We start from the raw sequence: 27,680 nt of genomic DNA, 5'->3' as shown, positions 1-27,680 counted from the left end.
TACTGGTGTCTTCTTGTGTGGCACAAGAGTCTTTGGGCCCCCTCAGGCTCCTGAGCCCTGTAGCAACTGCCACCTCGGCACCCCCTATAGAAACAACCCTGTACAAAGATTCCACCTTTCATTTTCCAAAGGCTCTCTGAAAAATGAAAAGTGGAATCTGATTGGTTGCTATGGACAACAAAGCCAGTTTTTCTTCACACTGGTTCTGATAATTCCTTCAGTCTGTCTTGTTTTTTTTGTGAATTTAATGCATCTTTAAACATTACACCTTTCTTGAGCGATGCGACTCCAGTTTTTATACTCCACCACCTACTGGAGTCAAATAGTGATTTTTTCGTAACATTTTAAAACTTGGAGTGAAGAAAATGAACATATCTCACCATACCCACTTTCCCACCCACTTTTCAAAACCAGTGAGTGGTCTAAAAATGCAACATTTTGCAAAATTATTTCATAAATAAGCTCAAAAATTTTGCAACTTTTTAAAGCCAAATTCTGGAGTGCTGATGCTATCCTCGGCTGTGCTTCATACATTTCCCTCACTGCAGAGCTAGAATTTCTAGAGCTGGGTTGGTAACTGTCAAAGCAAAACATAGAGTAAGGCCTCATGCACACAACCAGTTCACAAATGGCGGATCTGCAAATTACGGATACCGTCTGTGTGCTATCCTCGTTTTTTTGCAGACTTCAATGGGGCTGTGGACTGCATTTTTTTCGACCAGTATAGAGCATGTTTTATAATTTGTGGAACAAACCTACAGTTCCGCAAACCACAGATCTGCAAAATACGGATGGATACCTTCTGTATGCATTCTGAATTTTGGTCAGACTATTCTCATGTGCAAAATGGACAAGAAGAAGACATGTTCCATAATTTGCACAATGGCCACAAGGACCCTCGAAAATATTGATGTGTGCATGACTCCATAGAAATGGATGGCTCAGTGTGCCATTTGCAAAAAATGCAAACAGTACAGGGTTGAAAAAATACAGTTGCGTAGATGAGGCTTGTATTTAAATCTCTGATTTGTCTATGCTTAGGAGTCATGTGGGCGGTGCTAATCAGTTATTGACAGCCTTCCTTGTATGCATACCGCCTACTGGACTCCTAAGCATAGAAAACACAGATTCAATGAATAAAATACAAGTAAGGCCCCCTGCACACGGCCGTGTTTCACAGCCGTGTGCGGGCCGTGGAACCGCGGCCTGGATCCCTCCTGAGAGCTGGAGCGCACGGCGTCACTGGTTGCTATGACGCCTGTGCGCTCCCTGCTGCCGGCACAGTACAGTAATACACTGGTATAGATCATACCAGTGTATTACTGTACTGTGCCGGCAGCAGGGAGCGCACAGCGTCATAGCAACCAGTGACGCCGTGCGCTCCAGCTCTCAGGAGGGATCCAGGCCGCGGTTCCACGGCCCGCACACGGCTGTGAAACACGGCCGTGTGCAGGGGGCCTTATACTGACATTTTTACACTAAAACTATATATTGATCTGCACGGCTCCTCCAGCTCCACTAAATGCTGTCTGCAGACTGCACTGCATTTTTAACATGACCGGTTTGCTTTGAACACACATACTTAGGCAATCATATACGTTTATGGAAAATCTTTCAGAGATCATCATCTGTCTTTATGAAGAAGTCTTGCATTAAAGGGATTCTGTCACCTAGAATTTGCATATAGAGCAGTTTATACAGTCTGCCACATCTCCTTTAGGATGTCCTCAATATACCTTTGCCATAGATATGAATGCTTTCATTTATTCAGAAAATTGATTTTACCAATATTCAAATTACCTCTGAAAAAGAGCCCAAGGGGCATTCCAGCAGTGGTGGCCATGGTTTCATACTACAGGAAAACGCTCCGGTCAATCTGGTGGCAGGGACTGCAGAAGTGCACGTAGGCCAACACTTTTTCCTATAGTGTGCAAACACGGCCACCACTGCTGGATTACAGGGTGACCGTAACCACGGAAACAAGAAGTGTATAATGTGATGGAAAAATGAATCAAGGAGGCAACATGGACAATCACAGTGCATTAGTAAGTGGCTTGTGTTAACTTTTTATAATAAATGCCATTTGCTGAAGTGAGACAACCCCTTTAAGGTGGCTATATACATTACACAGAATTAGGCCTCATGCACACGACCGTTGTGTGCATCCGTGTCCGTTCCGTCATTTTTCACAGTTTAGCGGAGGTCCCATTCATTTCTATTGGGCCTCATGCACACGACCGGTTTTTTTTAAGGTCCGCAAAAACGGGGTCCGTAGGTCCGTGATCCGTGACCGTTTTTTAGTCCGTGGGTCTTCCTTGTTTTTTGGAGGATCCACGGACATGAAAAATGAAATAAAAATCTAAGTCAAGTTTGCCATTAAAATAATAGGAAAAAACGGACACGGATCACGGACACGGATGACAATCTTGTGTGCATCCGTGATTTTTCACTGACCCACTGACTTGAATGGGTCCGTGAACCGTTGGCCGTGAAAAAAATAGGACAGGTCATATTTTTTTCACGGCCAGGAAACACGGATCACAGATGCGGCTGCCAAATGGTGCATTTTCCGATTTTTCCACGGACCCATTGAAAGTCAATGGGTCCGTGAAAAAAAACGGAAAACGGCACAACGGCCAGGGATGCACACAACGGTCGTGTGCATGAGGCCTAGAGCTGTGAAAAAAAACTGATGGTCATCAGTTTTTTCTCCGCGTCCGTGATCCGTGATTCCAGTCCGTCAAAAATATATAACCTGTCCTAATCTTGTCAGTGGAAAACGGAGGACGGACCCATTCAAGTCAATAGGTCCGTAAAAAAAAAACGGATGCACAACTGGTATGTCATCCGTGTCTGCGTCCGCTTTTTTCTACAAAACCTTGGTGCAATAAAATTACACTGTTCATTAACCTTCCTTTTTTTCCCCTGTCAGACAAAAAAAAAAGGAAGACACAAGAAAACACAACTGAAGCAAAATCGGACACGGACCACTGAAGCCAAATCACTGACAGTGAAAAAACACTGTCGTGTGCATGAGGCCTAAGGCTGATGGACAGTTAAATGAATGATTGCCTAGTGAGCGATTTTACATTTTAGTCCATATAGCCTCTTCTTTTAGACACAGTGCTTCTTTTAAAATCCTCTTTCTATACCGTCTATAATGCAGACCCAATCACCCCTCCTATCTTGCATACCGAAATCTCTGCCCCATGCAAATTCCAGCTATTCATTCTCTTCCTGCAGATGGAGAGTTACTTTCCAAGCAGTTACAAATTTCATTCCTTTTCATTTTGTCATCAAAATATCACATTTTAAAACTATCCCTCTAAGTTTTTATTTTTATTTCACTGCATCAACTTTTTCTTGAAGATACAACATGCTACAATGTATAGTCTTTATAGTCTAATCTCTATTTACACATAAACTCTTTTCCCTCCTTGCTAGCCTATACGGCTGGCCATACACATAAGATAGCCGTCAGACAATGCTCATATCAGCAGACAGCTATCACTCCTATGATTCCCTCATATTCATGCAGGCTTAAGGCCTCTTTCACACTTGCATTGTCCGGATCCGGCGTGTACTCCACTTGCCGGAGGTACACGCCGGATCCGGAAAAACGCAAGTGTACTGAAAGCATTTGAAGACGGATCCGTCTTCAAAATGCTTTCAGTGTTACTATGGCACCCAGGACGCTATTAAAGTCCTGGTTGCCATAGTAGGAGCGGGGAGCGGTATACTTACAGTCCGCGCGGCTCCCGGAGCGCTCCAGAATGACGTCAGAGCGAACACGTCATCCATGCGCCTGGGGCGCCCTGACGTCACTCTGGAGTGCCCCGGGATCCGCACGGATGGTAAGTATGCTGCTTCCCTGCTCCCCACTACACTTTACCAAGGCTGCCAGGACTTTAGCGTCCCGGCAGCCATGGTAACCATTCAGAAAAAGCTAAACGTCGTATCCGTCAATGCGCCGAAACAACGTTTAGCTTAAGGCCGGATCCGGATCAATGCCTTTCAATGGGCATTAATTCCGGATCCGGCCTTGCGGCAAGTGTTCAGGATTTTTGGCCGGAGCAAAAAGCGCAGCATGCTGCAGTATTTTCTCCGGCCAAAAAACGTTCCGTTCCGGAACTGAAGACATCCTGATGCATCCTGAACGGATTTCACTCCATTCCGAATGCATTAGGATAATCCTGATCAGGATTCTTCCGGCATAGAGCCCCGACGACGGAACTCTATGCCCAAAGAAAACAACGCAAGTGTGAAAGAGCCCTTACTTGGTTGAACAAGCGTGCATCCTCATAAGAAGTGCGTAAGAAGCTGGTGCCAGAGGATTGTCTCCCAGAGAACAATATCCAACTTGCCTGACCCTGATCTCTCCTGACATATGCCATCAGGGGGGAGAGTCGGGAGGCCCCCATACACAATAGATGATCAGCTGGTCCTGTGCTGTAAACCACAGCAAGTGATTGGCTACAGAGATGTACACTACCGCTGCAGCCAAAACACATGTGACGCAAAGGGTCAGGTCACCACCGTGGCCTTCTAATGGATTTACCCCCTCTGTTGACGGATGTTGTTTTCTGCAGGCAGCGGAGATGTGAAGCTGGCCGCGGAGCAATCCGGAAGGAAACCAGTGTTGGGGACCAGGTATGTATGCACAGTGTCGCGGGTCCGGGCATTGTAGGGGGAGGGGTTATTCAGCCTTGGATAACCCCTTTAAAGTATACACATTTTGTGTACGAATATTTGTTTCCATTTTGTTTTGATAAGTTTCTATGGTAATTTGTCTTAAGGGTATGCCAAATATTCTGCATTTACAAATGGAATTTGCCACCTGCTGTATATCTCGTTGATTTTATCTTGGTTGATTTAGTCAGAAATGCATCTATACTTTGTGTGTTTTTGTCCTTGGGAAAAATTTGTGAGATTCCACATTCTGCTTGGTACATTTTGTTCACTGCGAAGTGACCTTCATATGATATTATACAGTAAATGTTTATACAGTATGTTGGCAGATGGAAATATTTGAGTGTTTTACACAGGGAATATACACCGGGGAGGGTCACACTGCATTCAGTGAGGGCCATTCACAAAACGGTTTGCAGAAGAAGCTCAATGGAATCTGTGAGCAAATATCAGAAAAGGACTTTACAGTAAAACATATCGTACACGTGTATTTACTAGAGATGAGCGAATTTCATGTTATGAAATTCGTTCACGCTTCATTTGGTGGCAAAAGCAGAATTGCGTTATGGATTCCGTTACCACGAACCATAACACAATTCTATGACGGAATGCATAACGGAATTCATTCCATCATAATAGAAGTCTATGTGCTGCAAAACGGATCTGTCCCGTTTCCGTTATTCAGGGGAGTCCTCTCCTGATCCTGAGTCCTCTCCTGCATAACGGAAACAGGACGGATCCATTATGCAGACCATAGACTTCTATTATGACGGAATGAATAACCGAATGCCTCTAAAGGCATTCTGTTATGCATTCCGTCATAGAATTGCGTTATGGTCCGTGGTAACGGAATCCATGATGCAATTCTGCTTTTACCACCAAACGAAGCGTGGACGAATTTCATAACATGAAATTCGCTCATCTCTCCTTTTTACCTTTCCATACCGTATAAGCTGTATCTGTCAGATCAAACGACATCACATTCCATATTGCGTATAGTAGTGTTCACAGGGTCAGCGATTGACTGATCATATTCACTGTGCTGTTTATCAGGATTAATTTAATATTCAGAAATACACTAAAGATTAAATTCTAATCCCATCTTTTCTTTTATGTATCTCTGTTATTCTTTGGTTAATTACTTTCTATACTAATCCTCTTTATAATGGCTGAAGGATATTTTAGTTTCATTTTGGCTAAATCTAGGCCTGTTGATTTTCATTTAGAAACAACCCAGTAATCTTTAATGTCTGGAAGATAATGCCATGTCTGATTTGATTGTAAAACATTTATATTCAACACAGATAAGTTGGATCAACAACAATAATGCAATGAAGCTTTCAAGCTAACCACCGGGGACAGACACATGACCAATAAATATACATGTATTTTATTTAATCCAAAACCGTACATACAGGAAAAGGAAATAATGAGCACTGTGTCAGTCCTGTGTGTTGTAACGTGAATATCACATAAGTATAAAACTGGTGCATTTGTGCACCCGTACCGTGGCCGCAATGCTCGGTCTGCCTACTGGTTTAATGACCCAACTAAAAGCAACATAGGGAACTGGGATGCTGTTAATTCAAGTCGTCAGACCCATGGTCAGGCTGGGACTTGCAGTCATAGTATTGATGCATAAATGTGATCATATTACACTTGTTTGAAATTGGCCTCAAAGTGCCCATACACCTTCAAAAACGGTTGGGTGCTTATTTGGCCAATGGCTCTCTCTTCTACTCCTCCATACACACACACCCTCGGCAAAGTGTATATGTGCTTTCAGAGAGAAAAAAGTCAGTACTGGGCTTATCTCCAAGAACAATGTTGAAATTGATGTTGAAATACACCATGCCCGATCCTTCTCTACCCAACATCATGTATCTGGGATGGCTTGGAGCTCTCCAAACACAAAACAATGGGTTTAGCCAACTATACTGTACTGTCTGTAGGGGTAGACCATTTGTTGGTTACCCAGCAGTTGGGTCCTTTGAATTCCAAGAATTAGCTGGAATTATATGAATAATTAGAAAAATGACTGCAACACAGATTGCACAGGCTACAGTTCAAAGGAGGCCTGCATTACCAGGCATGGCATCAGTGCTATCACAGATAAGTAATGGATACGGTAACAGTTGCACTTTGTGACTAAGGACCGATTCACACAACCGTACTCAGTCTGGGAATCAGGGAATCCTTGCAGCACGTAAGTGCTAGGATGTGGCTGTGTGTCTTATGGCTCAGTGAGGCCAAAGAGGAATCCATACTCCCATACACAGTGCTGGGTATGGATTCTAAAGCGTGATAGGCTTCAGGTGCCTATTTTGCAAGGAAATAGTGGAAAAATCACATTTAAGATTAGTTTTTAGTAAAGTATATTCCAAGGTCTAGGTACACTTTAGATTTTTTATTCTATTTCCTGAACATTATTATGGGGGCGGCCATCTTGCCTGAGCTGTTCTTAACAGAATTTAGAAAGCATTAAGAAAATTGCTTTACGGCAGCCCCATGGTCCATAGACACAATGCTCAGGAGGTGACCTCACTGACTTCTATGGGAGAGTTCTCTAGACTATGCTCTGTGACCTGCGCAGAGGTCATTGTACAAGGGAAGAATGGATAAACTCAGGCAATCGCCTACTGTGAATGGTGGATCCTGTCTTATCTGTACACAGAAGTGATATCATTACAGGCTGTACAGACCAAGAAGTGGTGCCTATTATTATGCCTAGTGGTCAGTGCGAAAACTGCAGGATTTTATGGTTTTTATTAAAATATAGACATTGACAAAATAACAGTATAAAAAATAATTTCAAAATATATTTAACATAAAAACAGCATTTAAACAATAGGTCATTTTCTGATGACACACTCCCTTTAAAAAGAGGATAAGATTGGTGTAAAAGTGACACTTTCCAAAATGCAAGTCACCAGAGAAGATTCTGTGCAAAAACGGAGCCAGCAAAGCATGTCGGGAGTAAGTGGACCTTGAATGGGAAAATACGGCTTCTGAAGGCCACTAATATGGGCAGTCTTCACACAGAAGACACAAACTGATCAAGGCGAATGTATCATTCACACGATCATATGTATTTTGCCTTCTGCAAAACACGGATCCGCAATAAATATGTGACACTGTAATAAAAACTCCATTCTATATGATTGTGCAATACAATACTATAGCACTGACTAAAGACAGAATAGATAAAAGGAATTACCCGTCATTTAATAGCAAAGTTATGCCACTCTTTTTCTTTCTTCATTTTCGGTGCTGCTTCCTTTGCCAGAGAATACTTGCGAAGCAAAACATCTGGAATCAGTTCCTCTTGGCATCATATTTCCTGAAAGCGGATGTTTCACTTTACAAACACTATTCTAGTAACCCACCCCCCACACCACTACAAGCTGGGGGTTATCCAGTGCAGTTCCACATTCGCCTGCTAGCCCTGGAACAGTATGACGACCTCGAGACGTGTACACCATTCATGCTGCTTCATCAGACGGGACAGATCTAACTTCCAGTGAAATCCTGACAACATGGCTTTTTCCCATGTTTTCATGTATTGCAGTTATAATTACAATAGGCAGCTCCATGCTTTACCAAATGGATAGGTTAACACAGGGATGGCCAAAGGCATATACATTCAGTTTATGTGCAGCTCAAACTGGTCACACGTTATATTAATGTTGCTCAACCATGCAGATTTCAGTGGGAATGGCTGACAATGTAACGTGTACAGGAGAAGTCATTTAAAAGATCTCAGGGGAAAGAAGGATTGGTCATTTTACATGGCGATTCCTTGTTCCCCTTATTAAGAACAGAGCAGATTTATCATGAGGGTGATATTTGAAGTCAGTTTTAGTTTTACTTTGAGCCAAGTTTATAACATTTTACGTGCTGCTTTTAAAGGGATTCTGTCACCTAGTTTTAGCTTATAGAGCTGCGGACATGCATGGCTAGATCGCCGCTAGCATGTCCGCAATATACTTGTCCCATAGCTCTGTGTGCTTTTATTGTGTTTAAAAAATGATTTATAGATATGTAAAATAAGCCTGGTAAGGAGCCCAAGGGGCTGTACGAACCTTCTTGGAGCCCAGCCACGCCCCCCACAGCGCTATGGGACAGGTATATTGCGGACATGCTAGCGCCGATCTAGCCGTGCATGTCCGCATCTCTATAGGCTAAAACGAGGTGACAGAATCCCTTTAAATCTGATGCATCTTTAAACCTTACACTTTGTATAGAAATGCTATTTCAGGGTTTCTACGCCATCCAGCTTCTGGACTGAGTTAGTGACTTTAAAAAAAAAAAAAGTTGCAGTGATAAATCTGGAGTGAAACTAATTAACATAGCTGACCACCTCCACTTTCCCACCTACTCTTTAAAACCGGAGTAGCAAAGCTTTTGTGCAGGTCAGTTCAAAAAGTCACAAAAGCCCTGCGGCTTTTTTGAAGCCAGAATTCTGGGATGAAAGGAATGATAAATTCCGCTCTATAGATTAATATACTCAGATCCTTCTGCTCTGTAACATGATGTCTGCAGTATGCAATGCATTTTCAAGGAAACTGGTTCTCTTTAGAATAGGGCTACATGGCGATGTTGGCCACAATCAAAGATCATTGTGCTCCAGTGCAGCCATCAAACTGAATGTGATTGCAGTGTGACCTCAATCCCAGAATCCTTAAAAATCCAGCCGTGTTGGATTTAGTTGCGATTCTGGGGTCACAGTCGCAGCAACTTGTGAATGGCAGAAAGCTAGGAACTTTCTAGTTTCCCTATGTAGTTTATAATGCAATGTACTTTCTCTGAAGGCTTATTATGACCCATCCATGTATACAGTGTACTTATTGTACAGTGCCTTGAGAAAGTATTCATACCCCTTGAACTTTCCACATTTTTTCACATTACAACCACAAACTTAAGCCCCATTGACACGACTGAATTTTTGGTCTGCATCCAATTCGCGTTTTTGAGGATCACACATGGACCCATTCATTTCTATGCGTCTGCAAAAAAAACGGACTGTACGTGTGCTGTGCGCATCCATGTGTCCGTTGCGCAGTCCTACAAAAAAGATGTCATATTCTTGTCCGTTTTGCAGACAAAACTAGGTATTGTTACAATGGGTCCGCAAAAAACCAAAACAATGCAACACATCCTTATTTATTGCGGATCCGTGTTTTGCAGAAGGCAAAATACATATGATCATGTGAATGATACATGGTTGTCAAAACTTTTAAATAAAAATCTGGAAAGTGTGGCCTGCATTTGTATTCAGAACCCCCCACCCCCAAGCAATACTTTGTGGGACCACCTTTCACTGCAATTACAGCTGCAAGTCTTTTGGGTTATGTCTCTACCAGTGTTGCACATCTAGAGGCTGACATTTTTGCCCATTCTCCTTTGCAAAATAGCTCAAGCTCAGTCAGATTGGATTGAGAGCATCTGTGAACCTCAATCTTCAAGTCTTGCTACAGTTTCCCAATGGGATTTGGGTATGGATTTTGACTGGGCCATTCTAACACATGAATATGCTTTGATCTAGACCATTCCATTGTAGCTCTGGCTGTGTGTTTAGAGTCATTGTCCTGCTGGAAGGTAAACCTCTGCCCTAGTTTCAAGTCTTTTGCATCCTCTACCAGGTTTTCCTCCAGGATTGCCCTGTATATAGCTCCATCTATCTTCCCATCAACTCTGACCAGCTTCCGTGTCCCTGCTGAAGAAAAACATCCCCACAGCCTGATGCTGCCACCACCGTGTTTCATGGTGGGGATGGTGTGTTCAGGGTGATGAGCAATGTTAGTTTTCCACCACACATAGCGATTCGCATTTAAGCCAAAAAGTTCAACTTTGGTCTCATCTGACCAGAGCAACTTCTTTCACATGTTTGCTGTGTCCCATACATGGCTAATGGCAAACAGGACTTCTTATGACTTATTTTCAAAAATGGTTTTCTTCTTGCCACTCATCTATAAAGGCCAGATTTGAGGAGTACATAACTAATAGTTGTCCTGTGGACAAATTCTCCCACCTGTGCTGTAGATCTCTGCAGCTCCCCCAGAGTGACCATGGGCCTTTTGGCTGCTTCTCTAATTAGTGCTCTCCTCTCAGTTTAGGTGGACCGCATGTCTTGGTAGGTTTGCAGTTGTGCCATACTCCTATTTTCACATCATGGATTGAACAGTGCTCTATGAGATGTTCAGAGCTTGGGATATTTTCTATAACCTAACCTTGCTTTACACTTCTCCACAACTTTATTTCTGACCTGTCTGGTGTCTTCCTTGGTTTTCATGATGCTGTTTAATCATTGTTCACTAACAAACCTCTGAGGCCTTCACAGAACAGCTGTAGTTATACTGAGAATAAGTTACACACAGGTGGACTCTCTTTACTAATTAGGTGACTTCTGAAGACAATTGAACACACTAGATTTATTTTAGGGGTATCAGAGTACAGGGGCTGAATACAAATGCACGCCACATTTTAAGATTTTTATTTATAAAATTTTTTGAAAACCAGCATTTTATTTTCACTTCACACACACTTTGTGTTGGTCTATCACACAAAATACTAATAAAATACATTTAAAATTGTAGGGGTAATGTGAAAAAATGTGGAAAGGTTCAAGGGGTATGAATAATTTTTCAAGGCACTGTATATTCTTTTGCCCACTTGCATTATAGGGCTGTTTGTATCTCCTAGAAAGACTAAATAAAAATATAATTACAAAGTGAACTTTGTATATCAAGTTATATGGCAGTTTTTTTTAGTCAAAGCTGAAACTGGGTTGAAAGGAATAGGAAATATAAAACAATGACTTATACTTCTCTTCCTTGCTGGATCCACTTTTGTTTGTGGCAAAAAAAAAACTGCAACAAAAAACTGTGTTTCACACCAGCCTTCTGATCGGTCACTGAACAGAATTTTTTTTAAAAGATATGGATCCATTATTGAGCATCAGTTAGCTTCAGTCTGTCACTTCTGTCAGAGATCGTCACGACTAGTATCAATGGCCTGGGCGGGGCGAAGCTCTGTTCACTTGAATGGAGCTTAGCCCCGCCCAGGCCATTGATACTAGTCATGATGTCACTGGGCCTGCAGTAAACAGCGAGAAGGCCGAAGTGTCCGACCCACCGCCGATCAGATGCTGATAATCTATCCAGAAAATAGATCATCAGAAACCCTTTAAAGATAATACAACCGGATCCGTTCATAACGGATGCAGATGGTTGTTTTATCAGTAACAGAAGAGTTTTTTCTGAACCTTGTCGTATCTCCTTCAAGGAGATCTAGCAGGCTATTCCAGCATAGTGCACCCTGCCATATCTTGCAGGATCCGACATTTCTGGATTTTCTACTTCACCGCCGGATCTCCATTGACTGTAATGAGGTCAGGAGGTCATTCGGCAACTTTCCGGCATAAATGCATGCAATGGTTTTTTGGAAGGCCGATAGTTGGCATTTGTGCCGGATCTCCTGGACAGAGATGTGAACTCAGCCATAGTGCATGTCCTATTTTTTTCTAGTTTGCGGACAAGGATAGGCATTATTACAATGGATGCGCAAAAAAAAACGGATCAGCAAAAAAAAAAAAGGATGCCATACGGAACGTCATCCTTTTTTTGGGCAAATCCGCAATTTGCGGACCGCAAGACACATACGGTCGTGTACATGTAGCCTTACTCATATAGTCTAGTTTTATATATGTGCTATAGGATTAGGCCAGTACAGTTTATCTGCCGATTGAGCTTTGGCAATTTATAGCATGAAACTGTCATTGATGTGATCTTTTAATTACCAACACGGCTGAATTAAGTGTAAATTATCTTAAAAGATAGATTTAGATTTCCCATTTTAGGGTGGATGGAAAACTCAAAACATTTCCTGCAATTAAACTGTAGAAAACATATTTTTATAAACAGGCAAAAACAATTTCAACTCATTTATTGGAGAAATGCTACAGTACTGCAAAAAATTAGGACCAAACAGGAAAGAAAACAGAAATGAAAAGAAGACAAGTGTGGGGTGTCCATGTCCACAAAAAAAAACATAGTTCGCCTTGTGGCCACATTCTCAAGGTCATAATTTTGGATCTCCTCTACTCAGAATATAAAAAGAATAACTTGTTCACACATTATTATATTTGTTGCAGTTTTATTTCAGTCATCATGCACAACAAATGATATGTTCAAAAAGAATGTTGTTCGGGTTTATAGACTGTCCACCTGGTACAAGCAGATATTGGTTACATCAATAGAAAGTATACAGAATTTTCACTCATGATTGAAACCAGTACTGTATTTCCCTCACCATTACTAGTCCAGATACAGCTGAGTTTACAACTGCCATTCTAATGGTTAGTGAGTAGTAAGGGCCCCTTTACACAGGCTGATGCACAGGGCACTGATCAGGAACAAATTTTGTTCCTGATAATTGCCTGATCGTTAAGGTGCAGTAGAGCAGTACATGCAGCAATTATCCATTCTGTATGATCACCACTGCAATCATTCACCCCCATACAGATTCATTGCTCGCCAGCAGCACTTTCTTGATGAAACAAGACGGTGTACTGCAGGCAAGTGATGATTTTAAGTGTGACATGAAAGATGCAATCACTCGATGACAGAGAGTATGCTCATCAGTCAGTTGATTGGCAGCACATTTACACAGGACAATTATCGTGAATAAGTGTTCATATGAATGTTTGTGTCTGATAATCGTCCCAATTGTTGTCATGTGTAAAAGAGGCTAAGGCTAGTTTCAGAGTAGCGCTAGAGATCCGGCAGGCTGTTCCAGCATTGACGGAAGCTTGTAAGTTTCTTTCTAGCCCCATTAACTATAATGGGGACTGGCAAAGATCAGGCTGAGAATCGGTAGGAAGAAAACAACTGCCGGATCTCTAGCGCTAGTCTGAAACTAGCCTAACACTAGAGCTATAGGGACTATGGATCAATAGTGTCATGTGCTTAACATGTAAGGCTGCATTCATGCTGAACTTGGGGCAGACATTTGCAGGACACCTTTGACATTACAAAACCTAGGCAGTAAACATATGCAACTACCCGTCATTGGCTTTCATTCTAAAAATAAATGTATACCCACAGTATACATCAGGGGTACTCAACTGGTGGACCGCGGACTGAAAGCAGACTGCAGTAGCCAGCTGTTTGGACCCCTGCATGTCCTACTCTCAATTGTATCTGCGTCCTCAGGGCCAATTCCAAAGGACACTTTTTTGGCATACATGTGGATAATGGAATTCCATAGGCTGTATATTTCAGTAGCAACATTAATCTTTAATGGAGAACCCAAGCAGTGTGAACCAAGCCTTAGGTTTTCTTATGATAAAACTGAAAATGGTAGTATTTGTGAAATTATGGTTTTTTTTGTATTTGGGAGGCAAAAACAAGCAGTATGTTAATAATTATGACAAATGAATTTTAAAAAGTAAAAGGACATTTTTTGTTGTATTGTATAAAGTCTGATACATAACTTGATGGACAAAATGATTTTCAAACACCTTTAATTTCTGTCTGCAGGACCAACGTAACAGGATGAAAACTTTGTATTTCAACTTCAAACTTTCATTTTTACAAACAGTAGGTCACAAATTTGCTCCAGAATTAATACAAAATGATCTTACAAAACTTTTGGTTCATCCTACTTATAATCAACTAATACTTGGAGTCATTTAATAAAGAAACACTTGTCCTTAAAGGCATATTCAACCAGAGTTGTAGATTTACATGAAAGTTTAGAACAGTTACAGCCATTACAACAGTCATGTATTACTGGGAGTGCCATTTATGCTGCAGTACCCTCTGTGCTCTGAGATATGAGGATTGCGGGAGCCTGGGGGTAGTAGCCATCAATGTCTGTATTACTGCCTGAAAACCTGGTAAATTTATAATCCAGGGGCAAATCTGAAAAACAGCAAAATAAGATATTATTATTATTTAAATATTACTATTACTACATTATTTTCCTAATGTGTATATTATATTGTTAACCATTAGTCCACTGATCAATCCTCTGTACACTTTGAATCTATTGCCAAGCTAGGAATATCTATGGCAGCAATTCTGGCATTACATACAGGTTACATGGTGCCCTGTGTGGAATTTTCTTTTGGTGCCCACCCCATGATCATGTCTGAGGTGCTGATGGGCTGACCGAGGGAGCCTCTTCCTTTGTCATGCTCCTTAGATGCTACAATTAAGTGCAGAATTGAAGGCAGGGGTGGGAAAACTTTTTGCTGCCGAGGGCCATTTGGATATTTGTAACATCGTTCGGGGGTCATACAAAATTCTATATTTGGTCAAACATATAAGTGACTTAGGGGTAAGTTACAGAAATTGAGCTTCAATTAAAAAAAATCTAGAGCGCTGCATTTTTGCAGCACAAAATGGTGCCTGCACTATATATTATAAATAGTACAGGAGCCATTTTGACCACATATAGCAGTCTAATTTTTAAGTTGAGAATTGTATATATTTAGTTCTTTATTTGGCATTAATGGCAGCCAAGCTAAACCCAGGGGGTCCAGAGAGGGGTTCACCCAGCTTTCACTCTCCCTGCCAGTGTCCCAGCCTCTTTCTTCGCAACTGTCCCTGACTTTGTCCCTTTCCCAACTTCAGATCTGCCCTCCACCTCCACCAGCCTCCTATCAGACCCCCCAGCCTACATATGCCTCAGATCAGACCCTCATCAGACCTCCCAACCTCAGATCAGCCATCAAACTCTCCCTAGCCTCAGATCAGACCCCACGAGCCTCAGACCAACCACATCAGACCCCCCAGCCTCAGATCAGACCCCCAATAGGCCCCCCAGCCTATGTACGTGTCAGGACACCGCGTCCTCACACGGGGCCGGAAGAATGCCAGGGAAATTGAGAACAGCTAGCGATGCGCTGTTCTCACCTTCCTGTTGCTCCTGAATGCTAATAATGAAAGCGGTCATTAGCATTTTCACAATATGTTCTGGCAGAGAGCCCCATCCCTGATTTAAGGGGTTAAGCGGCTGGTATTATCCCCTTTTCTGATACCTGTATTTAGAGCTGGAGCCCTGTTGTCAATGACAGCTTCTGTCATTTTTATATAAATTTACGTGAGGTAAGGTATACATTTAAGTAAGGATACATTAATAAGCTAAGATATGTACTGTGCGGTTCTATATACACATACAAGTAATATAGTGATATTTCAGATTTCTAGGCTGCATATTACTCTAAATGATACAGTCATAGAGTTACCAAGTGCCAAAAAAAAATTCCACACTATGACCACACATTACTACTACATATGTCTATGAAGCTTCTCATTCATCCATTTCATGGTATATCGGTAGTAATGCCAGAGCAACTGAACTGCACTTTATGTTTTTCCACCTTGAAGAACGTTCACTAGTCATCTGATTGGCTTTCTCAATTAGCCTCTTTTAATTGAAAAAGTCAGTCAGATGACTAGCAAAATGTCTTTAAAAAATATACAAGTCCAGTTGCTCTGACTTATTACTACTAATATACTACCACATAGTCAATAACATCACCATACTGTTACTAAATAAAAAAACACTATAAAAAGACCAATAATATCACCATATAGCGACTGTCTAGTGATAGACAGAAGTTCTGCACAGACACTTTGCAAATTGTATAAGTGATTATAGTGCAGTTAAATCCACTTACTTATGTGTTCTCTGACCAGTCACTCACTTTCCTTTTTAGTCTTCATCCGACCCAGACCACCATAATTACTTCTCACAACTATAACTTGTCTCTGCAGAGTTTGCTGCTCAGTCATCTTTGGTTCCACACTTTTTCAGTACTCTCGTTTCCTATTCCCTTTCCCTTTACACAAACTTGTCATTTTACTGCTCCTTTAGAAGTTCCATTTCAATACTCCCTCCATTACTGTGTCTGCTCCTATGCCAGGTTCCCACACTGCTGTATCTGTAGTGTATTAACATGCCTCCAAATGCCATACTTTAAAAATAATGCTGTTAAAACTATGACTACTCCCCCAAATTATAGATAGTAACCCAGGATCTAATGTTTCCTCTTATTGCCCCTACATGTAATAATGCACCCTTACTTCCCTTACAAAGTGTCCTCTTAGTGTCTCCTACATAGTAAATGTGATCTTAGTACCCTCCACACAAAGAGTGTTCCCTCACAGTTGTAGTGCTCTGTAAGTAAGTCCTAACCAAGTACCCTGAAAAGTAACACAATTTATACTCACCCACAACTGCTCTGATCTTTGGTCAGCAATTAGCATTCAACAGTGAGAGTAACACAGAAGAGTCAGGGAGGAACACAGTAAAAGTGGCGGTGCACAGCAGCACACAGAACGGACCGTCATAAAGAACAACACTATTATTATCCCTGACGGCCTGCTGCACTGTAGACCCCCTTTACAGTAGATAATGTGACTTGGGTGGTCACAAAGGTAGTACACCTTAAAGGATGGCTATGGTCACAATAACAGCTAAGCATGTGCTAAAGGTCTTTTAAAGAGGTATTCCCATCTTCTAAAGTGATGGCTATACAGGGTTAAAAGGGTATTCCAAGCTGATAAAATAAAGACAAATACAGTGTATATAAAAGTCTACACACCCCTGTAAAATGTCAGGTTTCTGTGATGTAAAAAAATTAGACAAAGATAAATCATTTCAGAACTTTTTCCACCTTTAGGGTCCATTCACACGTCCGTTGTTTCTTTCCTGATCTGTTCTGTTTTTTGCGGAACAGATCTGGACCAGATCTGGACCCATTCATTTTCAATGGGTCCTGAAAAAAAATCAGACATTGTGCTGTCCGTTTTTTTTCAGGACCCATTGAAAATGAATGGGTCCAGATCTGGTCCAGATCTGTTCCGCAAAAAACGGAACAGATCAGGAAAGAAACAACGGACGTGTGAATGGACCCTTAATGTGACTTATAAACTGTACCACTCAATTCAAAAACAAACTGAAATCTTTTAGGTGGGGGGAAGAAAATATAAAAATAAAATAATGTGGTTGCATAAGTGTGCACACCCTCTTATAACTGGGGATGTAGCTGTGTTCAGAATTAAGCAATCACATTCAAAATCCTGTTAAATAGGAGTCAGCATACACCTGCCATCATTTAACCACTTCAGCCCCGCTAGGTGAAACCCCCTTCATGACCAGGCCACTTTTTACACTTCGGCACTACACTCCTTTCACCGTTTAACGCTCGGTCATGCAACTTACCACCCAAATGAATTTTACCTCCTTTTCTTCTCACTAATAGAGCTTTCATTTGGTGGTATTTTATTGCTGCTGACATTTTTACTTTTTTTGTTATTAATCAAAATGTAACGATTTTTTTGCAAAAAAATGACATTTTTCACTTTCAGCTGTGAAATTTTGCAAAAAAAACGACATCCATATATAAATTTTTCGCTAAATTTATAGTTCTACATGTCTTTGATAAAAAAAAAATGTTTGGGCAAAAAAAAAAAATGGTTTGGGTAAAAGTTATAGCGTTTACAAACTATGGTACAAAAATGTGAATTTCCGCTTTTTGAAACGGCTCTGATTTTCTGAGCACCTGTCATGTTTCCTGAGGTTCTACAATGCCCAGACAGTAGAAAAACCCCACAAATTACCCCATTTCAGGAAGCAGACACCCTAAGGTATTCGCTGATGGGCATAGTGAGTTCATAGAACTTTTTATTTTTTGTCACAAGTTAGCGGAAAATGATGATGATTTTTTATTTTATTTTTTTTCTTACAAAGTCTCATATTGCACTAACTTGCGACAAAAAATAAAAAATTCTAGGAACTCACCATGCCCCTCACAGAATACCTTGGGGTGTCTTCTTTCCAAAATGGGGTCACTTGTGGGGTAGTTATACTGCCCTGGCAATTTAGGGGCCCAAATGTGTGAGAAGAACTTTGCAATCAAAATGTGTAAGAAATGACCGGTGAAATCCGAAAGGTGCACTTTGGAATATGCGCCCCTTTGCCCACCTTGGCAGCAAAAAAGTGTCACACATGTGGTATCGCCGTACTCAGGAGAAGTTGGGGAATGTGTTTTGGGGTGTCATTTTACATATACCCATGCTGGGTGAGAGAAATATCTTGGCAAAAGACAACTTTTCCCATTTTTTTATACAAAGTTGGCATTTGACCAAGATATTTTTCTCACCCAGCATGGGTATATGTAAAATGACACCCCAAAACACATTCCCCAACTTCTCCTGAGTACGGCGATACCACATGTGTGACACTTTATTGCAGCCTAGGTGGGCAAAGGGGCACATATTCCAAAGTGCACCTTTCGGGTTTCGCCGGTCATTTTTTACACATTTTGATTGCAAGGTACTTCTCACACATTTGGGCCCCTAAATTGCCAGGGCAGTATAACTACGCCACAAGTGACCCCATTTTGGAAAGAAGACACCCTAAGGTATTCCGTGAGGGGCACTGCGAGTTCCTCGAATTTTATTTTTTTTTGTCACAAGTTAGCGGAAAATGATGATGTTTTTTTTTTGTTTTTTTTTCTTACAAAGTCTCATATTCCACTAACTTGCGACAAAAAATAAAAAATTCTAGGAACTCGCCATGCCCCTCACGGAATACCTTGGGGTGTCTTCTTTCCAAAATGGGGTCACTTGTGGGGTAGTTATACTGCCCTGGCAATTTAGGGGCCCATATGTGTGAGAAGTACTTTGCAATCAAAATGTGTAAAAAATGGCCTGCAAAATCCGAAAGGTGCACTTTGGAATATGCGCCCCTTTGCCCACCTTGGCATCAAAAAAGTGTCACACATCTGGTATCGCCGTACTCAGGAGAAGTTGGGGAATGTGTTTTGGGGTGCCATTTTACATATACCCATGCTGGGTGAGAGAAATATGTTGGCAAAAGACAACTTTTCCCATTTTTTTATACAAAGTTGGCATTTGACCAAGATATTTATCTCACCCAGCATGGGTATATGTAAAATGACACCCCAAAACACATTCCCCAACTTCTTCTGAGTACGGCGATACCAGATGTGTCACACTTTTTTGCAGCCTAGATGCGCAAAGGTGCCCAAATTCCTTTTAGGAGGGCATTTTTAGACATTTGGATCCCAGACTTCTTCTCACGCTTTAGGGCCCCTAAAAAGCCAGGGCAGTATAAATACCCCACATGTGACCCCACTTTGGAAAGAAGACACCCCAAGGTATCCAATGAGGGGCCTGGCAAGTTCATAGAAATTTTTTTTTTTTCGCATAAGTTAGCGGAAATTTTTTATTTATTTTTTTTTCTTACAAAGTCTCACTTTCCGCTAACTTAGGACAAAAATTTAAATCTTTCATGGACTCAATATGCCCCTCAGCAAATACCTTGGGGTGTCTTCTTTCCAAAATGGGGTCAGTTGTGGGGTGTTTGTACTGCCCTGGCATTTGAGGGTCTCCGCAATCATTACATGTATGGCCAGCATTAGGAGTTTCTGCTATTCTCCTTATATTGAGCATACAGGTAATGAGATTTTTTTTTCCGTTCAGCCTCTGGGCTGAAAGAAAAAAATGAACGGCACAGATTTCTTCATTCGCATCGATCAATGTGGGTAATAAGATTTTTTTTTTTTTTTTTTTATCCGTTCAGCCTCTGGGCTGAAAGAAAAAACGAACGGCACAGATTTCTTCATTCGCATCGATCAATGTGGATGAAAAAATCTCTGCCCAAAAAAAAAAGGAGGGGAAAGGCGTCTGCCAGGACATAGGAGCTCCGCCCTACATCCATACCCACTTAGCTCGTATGCCCTGGCAAACCAGATTTCTCCATTCGCATCAATCGATGTGGATGAATAAATCATTGCCGGGATTTTTTTTTTTATATATATATATATATATATACAAAGTGTTTGCCAAAGCATAGGAACGCCGCCTCCTCCTCAGCTCGTATGCCTCGGCAAACGTATCTGTCACTGCAGAGGAGAAAATCCCGTCTTGCAGCGCCGCATACACCGACTTGCGTGTAATCTGACAGCAGCGCAATGCTTCTGTCAGAATGCACATCGGTGCTGCAGCTAGTAGATCGGTTGGTCCACCTGGAAGGTAAAAAAAGAAAAAAAAAAAAAAAAGAAAAAACCAGGCCACAACGCAATAATTTTATTAACTTTGGAACAGAACATGTAACTTTAACTTTTGGAACTAAACATTAACCTGTTTGCTTACCTGTTTTTTTTTTAGTTTTTTTACCTTTATAGAACAAACCTCTCCTTCCCCATGGGTCAATGTGCAAAGCGCAAATCGCCCAAAGATGTGGCGAAGTGCGTTATGCACTTTGTCCCATGTGAAAGGAGACGTTTGCAGCAGCAGTGAGTGAATGGGCCCTAATAGCCCTGTGTGCCTGTCCTGGTGAGATGATCCCTATGCTAATAGTGTACCTGTGAGTGGTACTTCCGGAAACACTCTCCAAAGCATAGGGCAGGGTGGTCCGGACAGTCAGGACAGAAATAGCGGGTGTCACGCCTTATTCCACTCCTGCTACAGACACGACATCTTTTTCGGGGTGACTGTTGGGTTGAGGTACCAGGAACGACATTGGGGAAATGTCGCTCGTGTAGACGGCTAACTACACTGGTGGTTGGGGCCACGGAACCTCCTGGATACAGGAGGTTCTCGATGATCTCTTCCTGAAATTTGAGGAAGGATCCAGTTCTCCCAGCCTTACTGTAGAGAACAAAACTATTGTACAGAGCCAATTGAATTAAATATACAGACACCTTCTTATACCAGCGTCTGGTGCGTCGGGAAACTAAATACGGAGACAACATCTGGTCATTGAAGTCGACCCCTCCCATGTGGAGGTTATAGTCGTGGACTGAGAGGGGCTTTTCAATGACACGGGTTGCTCGCTCAATTTGTATTGTCGTGTCTGCGTGAATGGAGGAGAGCATGTAAACGTCACGCTTGTCTCTCCATTTCACCGCGAGCAGTTCTTCGTTACACAGTGCGGCCCTCTGCCCCCTTGCAAGACGGGTGGTAACGAGCCGTTGGGGGAAGCCCGCGCGACTAGTTCGCGCGGTACCACAGGCGCCAATCCGTTCTAGAAACAAATGCCTAAAGAGGGCCACACTTGTGTAAAAATTGTCCACATAAAGATGGTACCCCTTGCCGAATAAGGGTGACACCAAGTCCCAAACTGTCTTCCCACTGCTCCCCAGGTAGTCAGGGCAACCGACCGGCTCCAGGGTCTGATCTTTTCCCTCATAGACCCGAAATTTGTGGGTATAGCCTGTGGCCCTTTCACAGAGCTTATACAATTTGACCCCATACCGGGCGCGCTTGCTTGGGATGTATTGTTTGAAGCCAAGGCGCCCGGTAAAATGTATCAGGGACTCGTCTATGCAGATGTTTTGCTCTGGGGTATAAATATCTGCAAATTTCTGGTTGAAATGGTCTATGAGGGGCCGAATTTTGTGGAGCCGGTCAAAAGCAGGGTGGCCCCTGGGACGGGAGGCGGTGTTGTCACTAAAGTGCAGGAACCGCAGGATGGCCTCAAAACGTGCCCTGAACATGGCAGCAGAGAACATGGGCATGTGATGAATCGGGTTCGTGGACCAATATGACCGCAATTCATGCTTTTTTGTCAGGCCCATGTTGAGGAGGAGGCCCAGAAAAGTTTTAAGTTCGGAAACTTGGACTGGTTTCCACCGGAAAGGCTGGGCATAAAAGCTTCCCGGGTTAGCGGTGATAAATTGTGTGGCATACCGGTTTGTTTCGGCCACAACTATGTCTAAAAGCTCCGCAGTCAAGAACAGCTCAAAAAATCCCAGGGCCGAACCGATCTGAGCCGTCTCAACCCGAACTCCAGACTGGGCAGTGAAAGGGAAAACTACAGGTGCGGATGAAGTTGGGGACTGCCAATCAGGGTTTGCCAGCACCTCTGGGATTCTAGGGGCTCTACGGGCACGTCTTTGCGGTGGCTGCGACGGGGTCACTACTGCACGTGCCACCGTACCAGCTTCAACTGCCCTTCTGGTGCTCGCTACTTCACCAGGTTGTACGGCAGTGCTGGTACTAGGTCCAGGGAGGGCTGGGCTGCTGGTGTATGCCTCACCACGTAATCCAACAGCACCAGCCCCACTCTGCTGCTCTTGAAGCGGATCCTGCGCAACCTGCGGTCTAGCGACACGGGGCCGGGTACGCCTGGTGGTATCAGGGACCTCAGCCTCCTCGTCCGAACTTTGGGTCAGAGAGCCACTGCTTTCTACAGGTTCGTATTCTGACCCGCTGGATTCATCAGATGAGGGTTCCCACTCCTCATCCGACTGGGTCAGAAGCCTGTAGGCCTCTTCAGAGGAATACCCCCTGTTAGACATGTGGGCAACTAAATTTAGGGGTATTCCCTGAGACTACCCAAGAAAAAAAAAGCAAGCCTGTCTTACAAAGGGGAGGCTAGCGAAGTACCGGAGGCCGCTGCGGTTGATAAAAAATATCAAAACTGATTTTTTTATCGCCGCAGTGCGTGTAAAGTGAATGTGCAGTGATCAAAAAAAAATTTTTTTTTTGTCACTGCGGTGGGGCGGGTGTGGGCGAACGCACGTGTGGGCGACCGATCAGGCCTGATCGGGCAAACACTGCGTTTTGGGTGGAGGGCGAACTAAAGTGACACTAATACAATTATAGATCTGACCGTGATCAGTTTTGATCACTTCCAGATACTATAAAAGTACAAATGCTGATTAGCGATACGCTAATCAGCGAATAACGGACTGCGGTGCGGTGGGCTGGGCGCTAACTGATCGCTAACTACCTAACCAAGGGACCTAAACTATACCTAAAACCTAACGGTCAATAACAGTGAAAAAAAAAAGTGACAGTTTGCACTGATCACTTTTTTCTTTTCACTTGTGATTGACAGGGGTGATCAAAGGGGTGATCAAAGGGTTAATTGGGGTTCAGGGGGGTGATCAGGGGCTATAGTGTAGTGTTGGTGTACTCACTGTGAAGCCTGCTCCTCTGCTGGATCCAACCGACGAAAAGAACCAGCAGAGGAGCAGGCAGCCATATAACAGATCATATTTACAAATATGATCTGCTATCTGGCACTTTGATTGGATTTTTTAAAAATCAGCAACCTGCCAGCCACGATCATTGGCTGGCAGGTTGCTGACGAAATACTGCTGTGCGAAATGCCGGCGCGAACTGCGCATGCGCATATTCGCGTCATCTCGCGTCTCGCGAGATGACGCGTATATGCGTGACTGTGCGCAGCGCTGCCACCTCCGGAACGCACAGTGTGCGTTAGGCGGTCCGGAGGTGGTTAAAGTGCCTCTGATTAACCCCAAATAAAGTTCAGCTGCTCTAGTTGGTCTTTCCTGAAATTTTCTGAGGGATCTCAGAGGGAGACAGCATGCTCCCTTAGCTGCATCCAAGGCATCGCACTCAGCTAGTCTCCGTGCAGATAAAGGGTAAGCACCCTGACACAGCTGTCTGCAGATGTCATCTATTTTTGCAGGTTTTACAGCCTGGCGTAAGATCATGAAATTTTATAATTCCGTTGCAATGTCTGGTCCATAACTGGCAATTTATTTTTTATGTTCACTGGGTGTTCACTTTCCATGTTTTGTTTTTGTCACTAGGACTTTTCAGGGTGACAGCGCCCCTATGGGTACCCCTTTCTGTGGTCTAGAGGTGTGTGTGTGTGTAGCAATCTGTTTGCTCACCCCCCCCCCCCCCCCAAAAAAAAAAAAATTTTTTCCAGACCTTGACTTTGGCTCTTAGCCAACACCTGGGGTGGCAGAGGTGGAGGCCGGAGCAAGACTGGCACTTCTCCAGCTTCGGCTGTGGGGTGGCCCTAGTCCTGGTCCCCTGCAGGTGCTTTCTGGCTTGGAAGGACCGGGATTGGTTTATGCAGGGCCCTTCTCTTATGGAGAGGCCCGTGATGGACAGTGACCTAGACCTAGTCATGTCCCAAGGTTTGTTAAAAAGTTGTACTTTGACTCATAGGGAGACAGTTCCAGAAGATGGTGTTAGCAAAATGGTTTCTTTTCCCTGAGAGATACATCTTTGCAATTGAGTGGACTTAATAAGTTCAGACTTGAAATGGTTTAAAGGGAACCTGTCACAGGCATTTTGTGTATAGAGCTAAGGGCATGGGCTGATAGATGGCCGCTAGCACATCCTCAATACCCAGTCCCCATAGCTCTGTGTGCTTTTATTGTGTGAGAAAACAGATTTGATACATATGCAAATTAACCTGAGATGAGTCCTGTCCCTGACTCATCTCACGTACAGGACTCATCTCAGGTTAATTTGCATATGTATCAAATTGATTTTTTTTAAGCAATAAAAGCACACAGAGCTATGCGGACTGGGTATTGCGGATGTGCTAGCCGCCATCTAGCAACTCATGTCCTCAGCTCTATACCAAAAATCCCGGTGACAGGTTCCCTTTAATCACAAAAGCAACCCATAGGAGAGTAATCCTCTTTGCTATTAATAAACTACATGACTATTTACACTAGTTCTTGCAATAGCAAAGACTTTAGTTTCCACCGGAAAGCAAATAACGCTAAAGCACAAAAGACAACACCTTTCCCAACATATATATTCCTTGGCCCCAAAAACCTGCCCTACCCGTTCTGGTAATAAAGTCCGAACATCCGGTACATTCATCTCTAAGCATTGTCATAATATTGCTTAATGTGGACAGTCAAGTATTGTTATTTGGATGTTATCAACAGTACAAAATACCCTTCTGAGCTTGGACTGAAGAAGCTTCTCGGTTACGTAATTCTGCTTTGCAGACTCACATCTGGTTTATAAATAAGCCCACATCTTTTAAACATATGTCCAGTCTCCACATTTTGGTAACAGTGCTTTTATGAGATTATTGAAATGATTGCTCCACATTCCTCTTAATGGAACAGGCCTGAGATTTGTCAGTTTACAGGCCAAACACTCAATGCTATTGTTGTATTATCACCGTTAAAGGGGTCATCCAAGAGCAAAAATAAAGAGTCAAATCAGGGAAACTGCATAAAATAATAAAAGAACCATTACTCTCCTGCCATTCCAGCAGTGCAGCTCCAGTGCCTGCCATCAGTCTTTCCTTTCTGTGCTAACACACATGACTCCTGCAGCCAATCACTAGGCTCTGTGGTCTCCTCTACTCAATGGTCTACAGTAGGTATATTTGCCATTTTATTGGACTTCTACCCTACTAGAAGACCATTTTTAATGCAGCATGGGGTGTCACTGTGGTCATATATTGTATAAAGCTACATTTTGACACTTACTTCTATTCTAAGTTAGCCAATGTGTATTCATTTTTTATAAAACAAAACAAAAAAATACCAATTAATATCATAACTACAAAAAAATAAATAGGCTATATCATCAAAGCCAATAAATATAGGGTATTATTACACAAACCATGGCAAGTATAGGTGAAGCCAGGCAATTACTGATGCAGAACTCATGGCTCAGCAACAGAACCTGTAATAGCACCCTAGTAGGCATAAATCAATAATAGTAATTGTCATATACCTGTACTGATAAACTACAATGTAGTCACAGTACACACTAAATGAATAGCGATAACTGTCATATACTTGTTCTTATGAACCACAATACAGTAGAAATACCACCTAAAATTCATTAAATTATTATATATGCCTTCAAAATTGTCTTAAGGGCAATCTGTCACCAGTTACCTCCCTTTCAAACTGTTTGTATAGAGACATATCTGCGTTACACCAGATTTAAACATTGGTGCAATGAGTGTCTCCATTGTTGCACCCAAGCCCCTGGCTGGCTGGCCACAGAAAGTGGTGGTGCTTGGGTGCAACAAGAGCAACGGTGACGCCTTTGTTGCACCAAAGGCCACTAATTTGCATATTATGAAAAAAGTATCATAACTTGGGAATACTTGGATAGAAAAACCACACTTTAATCAGGTGAACCACAGGTATATATCTGTGCAAACAGTTGGATAGGAATGTCAGAGCAGCTGACATTCCCGTTAAGAATCAATAAATGGACTAGTATAGATAATAAATATCTAATTGTAAGCTTCTGCACACACAGCGGAGGAGGAAACAGATCTTCAGCTCATAATTAAATCCATAAGTTGTTAAATATGCCCATATTGTAAACAGATGTATTGCTGTTAAAGGGTGTTTTCCTGGATACAGGATTGGTGGGGTCTGACCCAGGGGGCTACATTGAAACCGAAGATCTTGCTTTTTGATGGCATGCATATATTTTTCCATGAACTCTAGGTGATACATACATTTTATTGTAGTATGTCTCCTACTCTTATAGTTCATTTATGCCTGTTTATATGTTAAAGGGATTCTGTCACCAAGTTTTGGGCTATAGAGCTGCGGACATGCACGGCTAGATCGCCGCTAGCATGTCCGCAATATATCTGTCATATAGGGCTGTGTGCTTTTAATTTCTTTAAAAAAGGATTTTATAGATATGTAAATTATTGTTGTATGTGTCCAAGGGGATGTACTACATTGTTGTATGTGTCCAAGGGGCTGTACTAACCTTCCAGGAGCCCAGCCGTGCCCAGCCACGCCCGCCTGTGAAGGAGCCCAGCACCGCCTATGTGCTCCGAATAGATTGCAGTAATCTCGCGATGCGCAGTGTCGGTATAGTGTTCCTTCCCTTCTCTGTGCTGGCATCAGCCTCAGGGAAAGAACTGCGCATCGCGAGATTACGGCAATCTATTCGGAGGACATAGGCGGTGCTGGGCTCCTTCACAGGCGGGCGTGGCTGGGCTCCAGGAAGGTTAGTACAGCCCCTTGGACACATACAACACTAATTTACATATCTATAAAATTATTTTTTAAAGACATTAAAAGCACACAGCCCTATATGACAGATATATTGCGGACATGCTAGCGGCGATCTAGCCGTGCATGTCCGCAGCGCTATAGGCCAAAACTTCGTGACTGAATCCCTTTAATGTGATGTTTGTGTTGTGGCATGTTCATAATTGCTGTGAATTCTGTGGGA

The 27,680-nt window shown here is 42.6% G+C and overlaps 1 protein-coding gene across 1 annotated transcript in view; it reads right to left on the bottom strand.

The window, feature by feature from the left end:
• Positions 1–12,618: 12,618 nt before the first annotated feature.
• Positions 12,619–27,680, bottom strand: part of NT5DC1 (5'-nucleotidase domain containing 1) — a 273,566-nt gene continuing 258,504 nt past the window's right edge. The window contains exon 12 of the mRNA XM_044288786.1: positions 12,619–14,612. Coding sequence (XP_044144721.1) covers positions 14,494–14,612 — 119 coding nt within the window. The 3' untranslated portion in view covers positions 12,619–14,493. The remainder of the gene's footprint in view (positions 14,613–27,680) is intronic.

This window comes from Bufo gargarizans, chromosome 4, assembly GCF_014858855.1.
Source record: "Bufo gargarizans isolate SCDJY-AF-19 chromosome 4, ASM1485885v1, whole genome shotgun sequence".
Lineage (NCBI taxonomy): Eukaryota > Metazoa > Chordata > Amphibia > Anura > Bufonidae > Bufo > Bufo gargarizans.
Note: the sequence above shows the minus strand (reverse complement) of the source record. Positions and strands in the feature narration are given on the sequence as shown.